This window comes from Mesoplodon densirostris, chromosome 3, assembly GCF_025265405.1.
Source record: "Mesoplodon densirostris isolate mMesDen1 chromosome 3, mMesDen1 primary haplotype, whole genome shotgun sequence".
Classification (NCBI taxonomy): domain Eukaryota; kingdom Metazoa; phylum Chordata; class Mammalia; order Artiodactyla; family Ziphiidae; genus Mesoplodon; species Mesoplodon densirostris.
The window spans coordinates 111,734,300-111,749,846 of NC_082663.1; the positions used below are offsets into that span (position 1 = coordinate 111,734,300).

A 15,547-nucleotide genomic window follows, 5' to 3' on the forward strand; every position below is an offset into this window, starting at 1 on the left:
TATCTCACAAGGTTGTTGTGAAACATCACATGACATAACTGATGAGAAAGTGCTTTGGCAACTCTAAAGTAGTATTACACAAACATACAGTAGAGTTCACATTTTAAAAAAATAAACTTTTTTTCACAAGAATAACTTGAGATGCTTGGAAACTTGGGTACACCAAAGTAAATCTTTACCCAGAAACAGAAAACCTATTCAAATGTCACCTTTTTAATATCCCTCCTGAACTTGCTTTCTACTAACCCTTGATTTACTGGATGGCTCAATGTAGTACTATCTAGACTGCACTTTCATTTTTCAAAAGAAAAACACTAAAGAAATCTTTAAAGTCATTAGATAAGCATGGCAAGACATTTATTTCCCAGTAGAAAAGACCAAAAGCTAGATAACTTTTACTAAGTACTGTTCCAAGATGTTCACCACTGAGATTTTTCTTCCTCTAAAAGTCGAATTTCTTTCCATTTAATACTTCAATTCCACAAGTTACTGAATGTTTACTAATGGGACCTGCATTAGCGAGAGTGAATAATTTTAAGATTATCAAAACCTTTTCAACCAGTGTGGTACACTCATTTCAGACTCTGGCTATTGCAAAATTTAATAGATACTCATCTCTTCCTACTACAACTGTACAACTGGGCTCTATGCTATTCTACCAGATTTGAGTGATATCTGACATTTAGCCTAGTTACATTTACAAGTTTCCACACGGCAACAAGTATGAAGGCTTTTTGAAAGACATAATCTCTTCTTCAAATGCAGTTTCGAAACTAACTTTTACCTAGAATTCAGGTTTATATTCTATTGTCTTACAATTTTTAAAAGTTTTTCTGTTAGCAACAGGTACAGTAACCAAAAATTAACAAAGCCTGTAATACCACAAAATATGTTGCTATCGTTCTCAATTTTTAAAAACTAGTTTTTAGTAACAGTTCCAAGGGGATGGTCAATTCTACGGCCATGCTTCATTTGATTCAGCGCAGCTTCATTCTGGTCAGTAATAACCACAACCTCCTAGGTTTCACATTTATCCTTCGGCAACATTAAGGCCACTGGGTCCGGTATCTGCACACCTCCAATTTAGGTTTACAAGAAATATGAAAGAACTGCAGCTTGCCTACACGCTCCTCCAGCGTTCTCTACTCCGAAGGTTGGCCAAAACGTGCGGCTCTCTCCACAACAGCAACCAAGCTGGAATGGAGCACCCAGAGGACGACTGGCCGCGGGGAGGAGGGGAGAACTTTTCGGCCCGGAGGACGGCGGTAGAGGTCCAATCCAGCCCGCGCCCAACTCTACGCGTCGCCAGGAAGGCGTGTGGACCCTAAGCTCAGGCCGTGATGCTGGGTCCGGAGGAGCAGAGCAGCGCGTGGCTGCCGAGCAGGACGTAAACAAACAGACCCGGACGAGGGGGAAGGGGCAACCGTGGGAGAGGGGGGTAGGCGAGAGAGGACCTCGCTCAAACCCTCCAGCGCAGGTCTGCAGCTGCCCGGCCCCTCCCGACCGCGGCCCTGATCCCGGTCCCGGGGCGACGCTGCCGCTCAAGCGTAAGCACCGAAAGCCCCACCGCCTCTAGAAGCCGAAGCCCACAAGGCCATCGGCTCCGCGCCCCTCGCCGCTAGCCCCTCGCCCTGCAACGACCTACCTGAACGCGCAATCCGGGTCCCTCGCGTCCCGACCGGGCGCGCCCAGACCGCTCCTCTTGCTGAAGAGCTTCTGGAACAGCGTAGGGGCCATGATGGCCACGGCCAGGCCGGGGTCGCTCCACAGGGCACTCGCCAGGCCCCCGCTCTTAGAGCTGCCCCGCCACCCCCATAGGCGCCTCAGTCATATGACAGAAATTAGTCACTTCAAATGGCCACGGCGCGCGGGGCGGGGCGCGAAGCAAGGCCGGCGTCCATTGGCTGGCTGTGAGCCGCATCACGTGGCGGCGCGCGGAGCAGGGTGCAAGGCGGGGCCGTGGGGAGGAGCTGGCGCCCATAGGCTGGCCAGTGGATGTCCTCACGTGGCAGCTCACGGGGCGGGGAATGCGCGGAGAGGAGGGGCGGGAAATTGGGGTGGCTGGGGAAGTGAAGGAGGAACATGCTCTGGTCACGGCCCTTCTCCGTGACGCTGTTAGTTGCTACCTTAGGCTACAGCAGGGTGCCGCGGGGACGACGCCAGGGACTTTGGAGTGTAGAAACCTACCGCTTCCCGCACCCACGACAAAGAGAGAAGTTCGGGGCCCCACTGGCAGTCGCCCCTCCCCCGCCGTCCCCCCCTCAGTCTCTGCGGCTTCGCGCCTCCGTCCGCGCCTGACGGAGTCCGGCGGCCCCTGGAGCAGACCAGGTGCGCGAGCGTACCCGTGGGGCCGCGGCACGGGCTGGACTTCAAGCCCCGGACCACAGGCCCGCCCACGCTGGGCCGCGAGAGGTTTGGGCTCAGAGCTTGACTGAGCGGGGCTGGCTCACGGGTCTGGTGGAGGATCTGCCAGGACACTCCCCGCAGCCATGCCTCCCGGCAGAGACGGCCTCGGCCAGGCACTGAGGGCAGCGGCCCTCGGTGTTTCCCACTTGCGCCTCGAACCCTGACACACCGGGAATTAGCCCCTTGGAAGAGCTAGCCATAGGAGGCTCAGGATTTACACTCAATGTCTAGGTATGGAGAGAGAGAGAGGAACTGTGGAATTGTGAACAAATGAGTTTAATAGGCGGAAAGCCCTTTCCAGAGAAAAACATTGCTCATAAATGACCGTACAGTTTACTTAAACCCAGGGAACCAAAATTTATCAGGGTTTGGATCAAATTGGTCTTACAGATCTTCAGTTCCCCTACTGCCCCTCCAGCAGGAGGAATTTTGTACCATGGGACGCAATTCTCTGACATATGAATGTCTGGAAATTACTGGTATGTGGTTTGGAAGCTTAGATTAAAATACTTTTTTGAGAATTTCACTTAATAAGCATACAAATCAAATTGTCTAAGTGGCTACCAGCTCCCACTGATATGCAGCTAGAGTTTATGCTATAAAATAAGTGTTCTTATATAGAAAAAAGAAAAGTAATAGGCAGAGTATAGATCTCGGAGAATATCAGTGGTCATGTAACAACGTGTTGTTGAGTTTCAATGTTACAAGAATTTTTAAAGCACTATTTATAGGTGATTAAGAAATTAATTTATTCCTTCCACAATGTTTAAGTGTCCCTGGTCTAGGCACTAGGGATCCAAAATAAAAAAGATAGGGCTAACTTTCTATATGAGGAAACAGTAAATAAGTAAAAAAGGTAATTTGAAATTACCAGTGTTGTGAATGAGAAACAGTGAAATGAGTGGGGGAGGTCTCTCTGAGGAGGTGACATTTGAGCTGCTCAGGTTAAGAGTCATTCAGAGGGCTTCCGTGGTGGCGCAGTGGTTGAGAGTCCGCCTGCTGATGCAGGGGACACGCGTTCGTGCCCCGGTCCGGGAGGATCCCACATGCTGCGGAGCGGCTGGGCCCGTGAGCCATGGTCACTGAGCCTGTGCGTCAGGAGCCTGTGCTCCGCAACGGGAGAGGCCACAACAGTGAGAGGCCCACGTACAGCAAAAAAAAAAAAAAAAAAAAAAAGTCATTCAGAGTTGCTCCGTACATTGCCCAAGCTCCAGAATTACTGAGCAATACAAGGTCAAAATAGCAAGACTGTATCCCCTATAAACTTAAGATAATTCTCTGGCGCCAAACGCTGAAAGATTTCTAATGAGGCAAAATAGCTATGTATATTTTTCTCACAAAATATGAATGCGGAATGGAATTTTGTAAACAAAAAATGAAGTCTGAAATTTTTTAAAGTGAGAAAACGCACATCCTATAAGTCAATTAATGAAGCGATCATTTGGGGAAGTTTTGTTTTGACACTAGCAAGTATCACTAAATGAGTGCAAGTGGAAACGGGCTCAAGCCTGTCTATATTTGACCAAAGACACAAGGAGGAATCATGGCCGTTCCATGGCTGGCACAGAGAAGAGTAGTTCCAGGTCCCCTCAGAATGAAGTTTCTAAATACAATAATCTTGTGTGCTTTCATCTTGGCAAAAAGTTACTTCATGGATAATTATAGATATTAATAGGGAAAGAACATTAGGACTTGCACAAGAGATACTTTGTATTAGTGTTCTCTAATCATGTAAAGGTTTCTTTTCTGTGGTCTCATTTTATCTTATACTTGAAAGGTACAGAAAAAAACAAAATTTACTTGCTATCATTCATCACATTTCCTTTATGTTGTTGTGTAATACTCAAATTATAGACTAAGCACCGAAATGATACAAGTTTGTCATAAAAGAGGACATATAACTATACCTAATTATGCAGATTAAAATGAAAATATTTTCAAGTTCAATAACTGTATATTATCTTTTTTTCCCCTTTTACTTAACACTACCTCTTTCCACAGAGAAGCTGAGGTGTCTTAAAGTAGCCTCTTTAAGTTTAGGAGCAAGGAGGAAATGTGAGAGAGAAAATAATTATTCATTAATGTTATATGAATGTGGAACTGTTGGGTTAGAAAATTAGACATAAGGCCTACACTTTCACTCAGGAGTGAAGATTCAGCCTCCCCACAAACCCCAACAGCCTTTGGGGCTCTGTCCAACTGATTCCAATAACATAGAAGACAGGGGCACTTCTCACTACAGCCATTTTCCAGTTATCAAATATAGCAAAAGGTGGCAATAAAACTGGAATCTTGCTCCCTTAACCACCATGCTAGTAAGCACAAGCTCAATTGTGCTCAATTTTCCTGAAACAAGTTAAATTTTCATTGATAACATCTCAGAACAAGATAGTCAGAATCAGATGATAAAGTAAAACTTCCTGAATGGCACTTAGATGGATTCATGACGGTACCTCAGTTTTAAAAACTCTTAAGCCAACCGATGATTTACTGCTATATAATAAGGGAATGGCAGTGGTTTGAGGCAACAGAAAACAAACAATCATTTATTCAACAAATATTTCTTGAGTCCCTCAGAGGTCTCAGACTCTGTTCTGGTAGTCTATTCCTACTCTCAGAAACTTAGTTCTTAGTGGGAAGAGGCAAAGTAAACAAGATGTTTGCAAGTAGTCCTAAAAGCTAGGAAAGAAAGAGTTAATAGTACAACAGGTGGGGCCAAATTTAGATAGAGTGGTCAGGAAAGTCCTCTCCAAAGATGCGGTATTTGAACTGAGGTCTAAAGAATGACAAGGAACCTGTGATGGGAAGATGATGGTAAAGAACATTCTAGCAGAGAGAAGAAAAAGTACAAAGACTGAGGCAGGAATGGGTTTCTCCTGTTTGAAGAAAAAAAAGGAGGCCAAAACAGCTGAACACACTGTGGGAGGGGGAAGATGTTTGAGATGTGGCTAGAAAGGTACAAGGAGCCAGATTATGTAGAACCTTGTAAATCATGCGAAGGAGGTTACATTGTGATGGGAACTATTGTAGGAGTTTAAAACAGGAGAGGGACATGATAGAATTTATGATTTTAGAAGATCGGTTGCTCTGTGGAGAAGGGATTATAAAAGAATAATGGGAGGAGAGAAACCATATAGGAGTCTACCATGTATTTTAGGCAAGAGATGATGTTGGCTAACTATTTTGAAGATAGAACTAACATGATTTGTAGTAGGAGTGAAAGAAAGGAAAACTAAGGATTGACTCCTACATTTTTGCCTTGAGCAACCAAATGGAAGTCATTTCCTGATGGAAAGACCAGGGAAAGTACAGGTTTGAAGAGGAAAATCAAGCATATTAAGTTTGGATATATTAAGTTTGAATTGGCTATTAGATATCCACGTGGAGATTCTGAGTAGAATATATGAGGAGAATCCAGGATTGAAGAGAAATTCAGTAGGCATCAGCTAATACACAGAATTTAAAATAATAGAATGAGTGAGTTTACCTAGAATGTGTATGGGACTTCCCTGGTGGTGTAGTGGTTAAGAATCCGCCTGCCACTGCAGGGGACACGGGTTCGAGCTCTGGTTCGGGAAGATCCCACATGCCGCAGAGCAACTAAGTCCGTGCGCCACAACTACTGAGCCTGCGCTCTAGAGCCCGCAAGCCACAACTACTGAGCCCATGTGCCACAACTACTGAAGCCCGTGTGCCTAGAGCCCATGCTCTGCAGCAAGAGAAGCCACTGCAATGAGAAGCCCACGCACCACAACGAAAAGTAGCCCCCACTCGCCGCAACTAGAGAAAGCCCGCGCACAGCAACGAAGACCCAACGCAGCCAAAAATAATTAATTTTTAAAAAAAATTTTTTTAATGAAAGAATGTGTATAATACAGAAGAGAGTCCAGCACTAATATTCAAAGAAGGCAACACTTACAAGTCTTGAAGAGAAGGATCCAGGAAAGAAGGATGAGCATGAGAAGTAGTGCAAGACAAGAGAAGAAAATAACCCAAAAAGGAGGAAAGGGTCAACTGTGTTGAATGTTACTGAAAATTTAAGTGTGCATTAGATTTGTCAACATGGACATCTTGTCAAGAACAGTTTCAATGGAAGGGTGAGCAAAAGCCTGAATGGAGTGGACTAAAAAAGAAAGAGTAGGGAGGGAGTGGTAAAGCAAGTATAGACAAATCCTGTTTGCTGAGATAAGGAGCAGAAAAATGAGGATTGAGAGGAGATGGGAGGAGGGAAAATTGTCCTCTTTTTTTTTTTGAGATGGAAGAGATTAGAGAATTTCATATGCTAAGAGAAATAATCTAATAGAGATGCTGAAATCAAATACCTGCTATGTTCCAGAATGCAATAATGTACAAGACAGGTACAACCCTCGCCCTTAAGAAACCAACAAGTAAACAAGTTATTACAGATTGTGATAAGTGCTTTGAAAGAATCAAACTTTTATCTTCAATATAAAATTGGCTTGAAATCCTCATCTTGAATTCTATTAGAAGTATGCAAGAATAATGGCACACTTCTATGACAAACATTCTTTCAACAAATATTTTTCAAACACTTAATATGTTTACTATGTGTCTGGGAGCTGTGCTAGAACCTGGAAATACAATGATGGACAAGATGTAGTTCCTGCACTCAAGGACCTTACAGCCTAGAGAGAAAAAACAGAATTTGACAGGCAATTACATGGTGTTACATTATGATAAATGCTATGATGTGGCAAGTACAGGATGCCAGGGGAAAACAAGGAAAAGCAACTAAGCTTTTGGGGGAATTACAGGGAGTTTTCTGAAGGGTGAAATAAATAGGAATTAAAACGGAATATGCTAAAGAAAAGAGGATGTGGGCATGGAAAGTGTGTTTCAGGCAGATGGAGCAGCACATTCCATCTGCCTGATGGAGGCAAAAGAGAATATAAAAATTCAGTGACCTAAAATATAATTTAATGGTAAAATTGAACTGGATTAAGAAAACTATGTAAGGGACTTCCCTGGTGGTCCAGTGGTAAAGAATCCGCCTTACAATGCAGGGGACGTGGGTTTGATCCCTGGTCAGGGAACTAAGATTCCACATGCTGCGGGGCAACTAAGCCTGCACATCACAACTACTGAGCTTGTGCACCTCAACTAGACAGCTTGTGTGCCTCAAACTACAGAGCCCACGCGCTTTGGAGCCCGCACGCCACAACTACAGACAAAACCCCCAAGCCACAACTGGAGAGAAGCCTTGCACAACAACGAAGAGCCCACGTGCTGCGACTAAGACCCAATGCAGCCAAAAATAAAATAAATAAATAAATAATATAATATAATAAATCTTTTAAAAAAAAAGAAAACTGTAAAAATCACTTAAAAGATAAGACTTTATCCAGAGGATATGGGGAGCTATGGAGGAATTTTAAGCAGAAAACATGATGAGATAAGCATTTTAGAAAGCTCTCTGAATACGTTGTGGAAAGCTGACTATAAGGTACAAGAATAATGATTGAGAAACTAGTGAAGAGGCTCTCATTCTAAGCCAGGCAAGAAAGTACTGACATGAACTCAAAAAATAGCCATGGGAATGGAGGGGTATGGAAAATACTGAGGGCTTTTAGGATTCAAAATCAACAGGACTTCATGACTGACTGCCTGTGGGAAAGTAAGAGAAAGAAAGGAGTCATGGGTGACGGCAAATTTATGGCTCAGGTAACTTGGATAGATGAAGATATATAATACTGAAACAGATGATAGGAGAAAGAACTGCTTCAAGGGGGAGATAAGTTGAGTTTGGGATATGTTGAATATGAGATACCATGAGAATAGAATCCCTGTAGTGATGACAAGTAAGCATTTGGCTACACAGACTTAGAACTCTAGAAAGGTCTTGTGTGAGTCTATCAATCAGGATGTTCTGTGTTGCACATGATAGAAAACCCAAATTAAACTAGCCTAAGCAAAAAAAAAAAAAAAAAAAAATTGATTGGCTCGCATAACTGGAGCTCAAGTAGAGCACAGTTCAGGTACAGCTGCATCCAGAGACTGAACAATGATATCAAGAATCCAGTTTCTCTATCCCAGCTCTAGTTTCTCTGTATGAACTCCATTCCCAGGCAGGGCCTCCATTTGTGGACACAAGATGGCTGCCCGAAGCTCTCCTTTCAGGTAAAATCCTTTCAGATAAAAATCCAAGAGGAAAAGTAAAATGTCTGTATCCCAGCATTCCCAGAAAGAGCTCTGAGATTTAATCCAATAGGTTATTTTAGGCCTTGCACCCATTCCTGAACCAATCACTGTGCCTGAGTTAGGAGGGCCATGTTAATTGACTTAAACCGTTAAAGGCCCACCCCTGGAACTAAGGGTGGGGTCAATCCCACCTAAACCATGTGACCTGGAAACTCAAAATCCAATTACAATGGTGGTAGAGGGGAACAGAAATACAGTGATGAACAAGATGTAGTTCCTGCACTCGAGAAGCTTGCAATCTAAGGGAGAAAAAGTAGAATTTGAAAGGCAATTACAGTACATTGTGATAAATGCTATGACGTGGGCAAGTATAGGATGCTTTGGGAATACAAGGAAAGACAGCAAACATTTTGGGGGACAGATACAGGGCCAGTCACGACACATCTCCACTACCAATGTCCATGGCAGTTACTGACAAAGATTTGGGGTCAAATGAACAGAGATGATAACTGATGGCAGTGGTAGATGACATCACCCAGGGAGACTGTGTAACATAAGAAGAAGCCCTAGAATAGAACCCAAAGAAACAACAAAATTTAAAGACTGGACAGAGGAAAATGAGCCTTCAGGAGAAATGGAAGAGAAAGAGCTATAGGTGAGATGAGAGACTGGAGAATAATGTTTCAGAGAGGGCATTCCTTACTGGAGGCTTTCAAGAGGAGAGTAATAGTCTACAACATCATTAGCTGGGAAAGGTTGGGTAAGACAAGAACTGAAAAACACTCCTTAGATTAGCATCAAAGTAGTTGCTTGTAGCCTTGAGGGGACCAGTGTTAGTGAAGGATCAGAGCTGAAACCAGACTTTATGTGTATTGGGGCAGGGGAAGGAAGAGGAGAAAGGGCTGAGTAGTGAGGGAATCAGTGAGAAAGCAGAAAGCACTCTTTAGGAAGCATGGATGTAAACAGGTAAAGAATTATGGGGTATGTAGAAGAACATATGAAATCAAGGGAGTATTTAAGATATAAGATGATTCAACATTTTAAAATGCAGGTTAGAAAGCAACAGTAGAGCAGGAGAGGTTGAAGATAACATCTATCTGGAAAGTCTGGGCACCACACCCTTCATATAAACACATATGCTCTATACACAATATGAGATAAAGAGGCTATTCATAACTGAACAAACCATGATGAATTACACCTGGGAAAGGCGAAAAAAAACTCCAGTTAAAATTTTTTAAATGGAAACGGCATCATGCCTGGCCTTTCATGAATTTTTAACTGGATTTTCACACTTATGACCTGAGATCTTTTTTTCATGAAGTGTAATTTGAAAATATAATTTTAAGTGCTTAAAAATGAAATGTAATTAGTTATATGCTAAAGTAAAGGGATCCAGTCCCATTGTTAACTTTTTAAAAATCACAGACCACTTTGAAAATATGATGAAAACTATGGAGACCCTCACCCCAGAAAGAGATGGTCCTTTCTGATGGTCTTCCAGGCAGGTTCACTGAAAGACGTCTGTGGCCTACCCACCAATGTAAAGTTAAGAGTATAACCTTCTTCTAGGATTTGCCAACAGGAATCCTCTTGGAACTTCTAACGTCCACCAGACAGCAAGCAGGCTTATTCTACTTTCCTTCCTCTTAATCATAATCGAAGTTATGTCCTCTACCACTAAGCCTTGAACTCCAATTGCAACTCCTTCCTCCCTCCCACCTTTCCCTGTGCTCCAGCTGATAAAAATATTGGACTCACATAGTCCTACTTTCACATCCTGGCTCTCTCACTTTCTAAATTACATCAGCCTGGCCAAGTATTTATCTTTCTAAGGTAGCTATATTTTTCTTATCAGCAATATGGAACTATCATATATTATTTCCTCCAGCCCCACTAGGCCCAGTCTAAGAATCAGGTATCATTTTTTCTCACAAGAACCTACCACCTGTTTAGAAATTATCAAATACTTTGTTCTCATTCTCACTCCTCCCCCTTGGATTATAAACTCCTTGAAGGCAGGTAATAGGCCTTCTATTCCATTTCTTCTTCCCCACTGCTTATCACACTTCTGCTTTAAAACTACCATAGGAGTTGCTGACTTAGCTGAGTACTGATTTAGAATTCAGGTCTAAATTTGGTTCTAACATCCATCATTAATGATCTCTTCTACATTTCCTAACAACTTTCCCATATTTCACCTCCAGATTAAAATGTGGAACTGAAATCACAAATAGTTTTGTTAGTGGCTTAAGACCTTGTCAAATCGTTTACAAGAATATTTTCATGGGAGTCCTATTTAAAAATGAGTACTATATGGGTTATGTAACCTCAGTTAATTGTTCAATTTTACAATTTTCTTTCATATTGAAGGAGCTTTGAAAATTTGCCACATTTACTTTTATGTCTAATAACATTAGTAAAACCAACAGAGTTAAAATCTCACCGTTATACACTGTGTTCACTGACAACAGGATTGTTCCTTTTTAGGAAGGGCATTTCCAAGATGCCACAATAAGCTATATCACCCAAAAAAATCCTACAGATAGGTAGTATTAGCTAAAGAAGGTTGTTTGGGGATGAGGTAATATATTAAATACTTAGTGTGTGATTGATTGTACGTATTATACATTCCCTGCTTCAGCAAACCTTAAGTATAGAGTTTCTTTCAGTCAGACCTGGAATTAGGTCTCTCACTCATGTGGTTTCAATTAAGTTCTGTTAAAAATAGCTCGTAATATAAGCATCAACAATTTTACTACCTTTAATCCATACAAAGGATAAACTTGGGAAAAAAACATTAAAGGAAGTTACCTAGTATCCTGGTGTTGGGTCTTTATAAATAGCTGAAGTCATCTATTTAGTGTACAGTCTTCTAATATAAGCTATTTGGTATTTTATAATACAAATACATATATTTAAGAAGCAGGCAGAAGATTCTTTCTCAGCTCATTAAAAGTAATTTATAAGACTCAACAGAATTTCAACATCAGGATATATCACAAATAATCAGAGAATTTTGATTTTTGAATTTCATATAATTTTAGGCAGACATTCTGCTTCACGGACTTTGACTTCACATTCAACTCTTCAAAGTAGTGAAAATTCAGCCACAGCTGCTACATCCTGCCACTTGTTTTTATTATAATATCTGGAGAAAAAAATAACAATAGATTATTTCATATGCATCACAAGCAGGTGTTCAATAGTTATTAATAACCAGTCCCTGGGGGAGAGAATGCTTGATGTCCAAGCAACTCTAGTTTCACTCCATCGAGCCTCAGGAAACAAATCCAGAGGTCATTAAAAAAAAAAAAATGGAATAGCTGGCTCAGTCCTTCCTGGACATGCTGAAGATGCTTCTCTTCTCTTTGGAGACACAAAGAGACCTGCTCAGTAACATTCCAATGGAAAGCCCAGCAAAGACAGCTGTTAGTGGCCATCACAGGTCGCTAACTCCAGCCTTGTAACCTGGTGGAATGGATCCAGTTGTGCTTCTCATCCCAGTCTTCCTCAGCCACTACCTAGTCAGAACCTCCTCACATTTTCCTACCCATCTCTCCTTTTCATTCTCCCACACTTTGTTGTAGGTGAACCCAGGTTCTTTCCAATACAGGATTCTGGGGCCTTCACCCCTCCCCCAATATCTTGTACCACAAGATCCAGAGTGGAGTCAGCTTTACCTATTCCCATTGCCACTTTCATACTATGATATACCTCACCCCCCAGCCTAATCAGCCTATATCAATAGGTTCTCAAACTCTGCTGTACCATAGAGTTATCTGAGCTTTTAAAAATCCTGATATCCAGGCTATATGCCATACCAATTAGAACAGAACCTCTGGACAAGGGACTCAAATATCCAGGAAAGTCTGATGTGCAGCTGTTGGAACACCAGAGACCTGTATCTTTGGTATTCAAAGTGTGGTCCATGGACCAGTAACTTCAATGTCACCTAGGAGTTGATTAGAAATGTAGAATCTTGGACTCCATTCCAGACCTATTGAATCAAAATCTCCATTTTTAACAAGATCCTCAAGCAGTTCACAAGTAAATTAAAGTTTGGGAAGTATTGGCTATTCTACCCTCTACTCCTCCTTATTGTTGTCTTCACTGACCTCAGATACTATCTGCTCATTTACTAAAGACTTTGGGCCACAGTCATCTTCTCCATACCAATTTTTGAGTAACTTTCCAAGTGGCAATCAACCCACCCAACTATGTAGTCTCCTCTATCCCTCCTCTGCCTTCATATATACATCCAGGGCCATGCCCTATATTTTCCCCTGACATCACCTAGAGCACATCATTTCTAAAACTTTACAATACTAGAGACCTAGGAGTCATCCTCTAACTGTCCTTCTCTCTCACTACCCTGTACCAGTACCTAAGCAGTTACTAAACCCTGGCAATTATACCAATAAACATTTTTAGGTTACACTGGTTCTCAATCCCCAGAAATCCTGAATCAAACTGCTGAAGCAATGACCCTGGAATTTGCATTATTTATAAATTCCCCATGTGGTATGAGCACCACACTTTATCATATTTCTGTGTGATACTTCTGCCTGCTATTATTATCTAAAAACTCAAACTCTCACTAAAGATATATATGTATGCAGGTAAAGTCTGTTATTCTCCTAGCTTAAGATATGAATTTATAACACACCATTTATCATCTCTTCTGAAGATGAAAATAAAAATCTTACTATAAGGATAGCTACAGGTTTTGTCTGATTTTCCAAAATGTACTGATAGCTTGGAAGTCTTCTCTGACACTTCAAAGTTAAAAGCATCCTCTCCTGGGCTCCTAGAGTGCTTTGCTCCACTTCTAACTTATCACCTATAGAGAAGACTGTGAGGTCTACCTCATCACTAATCTGTGAGCCCCAGAGAGCAAAGGCTATACTCTTATCCCTAGCTAATAATGCAGTGCATAATGCATGCTTGTTGGCTGAATTAAAGTACCAATAAATTAGACATCCATTGCTGTAACTGTAAGAGGTACAGAAGCAATGATTGTCCAACCCTCTCCTTGGCAAAAAAAAAAAAAAATCAAGTCTCTGTTTAAATAGATATAGAAGTCCAATGTGTAAAGCAAAGAGAATCAAAACTGCTCTGTCTGGATGACCTGAGAAACTCAGAGCCCTATCTACTCTACCCACATTCCCTATTTGACAGCAACCCAGTCAAACTTAGAACCAGAAAAACTAGGTTCTACCTCTGATTCTACCAGTAATTAGCTGTGTGAACTTGGGCAAGTCACTTATCAATATGGCCAGGTCATTTTTTTATACGCAAAGTGAGCAAAATAAACTAGATTATTATATGGTTCTCAAATTTTAGTGCTTATTGGGATCACTCTGAAAGCTCATCAAATTGTAGATTCTTGTGCCATATCTCTAGAGATTGTAATTTACCAGGTCTGCAGTGATTCTGGTACAGGTGGTCAGAGAACCACACAATGAGAAACCTTGGACTGGATGTTTTCTAAGGCCTCTTCTATCTGTCTGTCACCATTCTCAGATCTCTACTTACCCACATCACCTTCTCTACCACATCTCTTTTGGACTCCTCTAGTGGTTTACTTTCACCAATTTTTTTCTTTAATCAGAATAGTGCCAGTTATTAATGAACAAGCAGCATACTGAACAGGGGTCCTAGACCATCAAAAGTGAGCTTCACTCTGTAGTCCTGATTAGATTACTGCCAAACTAGCTAAACTGTTAAATGCCAGGACTAAAAATAGCCTGCTGCATGTTTAAAATAACATGCTCACAGTTAGCTTGGGGCTTTGCTATTTTTACTGAAGGAAAGACAGAGACAAGTGCCCAGAGGTTGAAAGGGAATTACTTAAATAAGGAGGCTGCTATATGAGGTGAGAGCCTAGGAAGAAGCCAGGAGGTGGCACAACTAGTTCAACAGGCATCAAGGGGGCTCTCTGTGAATTAAACTAAAAATTTTGGTCTGATTTCTCCATAAGGGAAAAACGCGCTCATCGAAATTTTACCAGCAATGACAGAGATGAGAGTAGGAAAGGTTAGGCAACATCTGGGATTTGATTTGGAAAGTGTCCAAGTCATTGTCAAAGGCCGTCTGAGAGCCAGTGACCATACAGAGAGTCTTAGGGGACCTCATCTGAGAGCGTGAAGATCTCCTGTGAGGGGAGGAATAGTTACAATGCCAGTGTCTTTTTCCTCCCTTTTATTTCCCCCCCAGAATTCTGTAAAAATGCAAAGAAAATTGGGTGGTACTTGAGAATTGGGGGTGAGGATTACTGCAGATGAGAAACATACTTCTATATTTCAGTTCCACGCCACAAATCCACACAATGCCGTTTTTCAACTGTACCAAAGAATCTGCTTATGAATTTGACATGGTCTTAATGGTAGCATGAAAGGCCGAATTTTTCAAGTGTTAATATTTTTTCCACATTTATCCTTGAATCTGAAGAACTTCATACAGTACTGTAAATTTAACTTACATTGAGTTTGATGTCAGTTCTTGTGAAGAGCTTCTGCATGTAACAGACACACAGTTAAAGAACACAGCAGAGTACAACATTTGCAGGACCAATTTTGGAACCAACAGATGTCACCTCTCATTTGCCATCTTATATATCAGTTTTACCAGCTCCTTCTAAATGTGTGTATTATTTGTAAGGAAAAGAAGGAAAACCCTAAGACTTGTCTAATAACTTAGTGGAGAATGTGTGTGTTGGGTTTAGGATGGATAGCAAAGTCTTTTTGAGCTGTGTTATCTAACTTGTATATAAAACTGTAATTAAAAGTTTGGATTCACCTGTTTCTCGTGGTTTACAATGATGAATCATTTGAAAACTCTGGAAATATGACTAGGATATGATTTAAGACTGTAGAAGTGAAGAAGCTCTTCAAGTGCTAAAACTAAAGACTTCTAGTTTTTGGCTCAAATTCAGTAAGTACTGTTTATATGCCAGGATATGTGAGATGTAAATGTAATA

The 15,547-nt window shown here is 41.5% G+C and overlaps 2 protein-coding genes across 3 annotated transcripts in view; both read right to left on the reverse strand.

The window, feature by feature from the left end:
- Positions 1 to 1,815, reverse strand: part of FNIP1 (folliculin interacting protein 1) — a 133,626-nt gene extending 131,811 nt beyond the window's left edge. For both annotated transcript variants that reach the window (XM_060093322.1, XM_060093321.1), the window contains exon 1: positions 1,646 to 1,815. In XM_060093322.1, the coding sequence (XP_059949305.1) occupies positions 1,646 to 1,737 (92 nt within the window). In that variant the 5' untranslated portion in view covers positions 1,738 to 1,815. The remainder of the gene's footprint in view (positions 1 to 1,645) is intronic.
- Positions 1,816 to 2,127: 312 nt separating this feature from the next.
- MEIKIN (meiotic kinetochore factor) overlaps positions 2,128 to 15,547 on the reverse strand; it is a 125,350-nt gene continuing 111,930 nt past the window's right edge. The window contains exons 14-16 of the mRNA XM_060094389.1: positions 14,104 to 14,169; positions 13,275 to 13,445; positions 2,128 to 2,598 (exon numbers count right to left, since the gene is read on the reverse strand). Coding sequence (XP_059950372.1) covers positions 2,128 to 2,598; positions 13,275 to 13,445; positions 14,104 to 14,169 — 708 coding nt within the window. The remainder of the gene's footprint in view (positions 2,599 to 13,274; positions 13,446 to 14,103; positions 14,170 to 15,547) is intronic.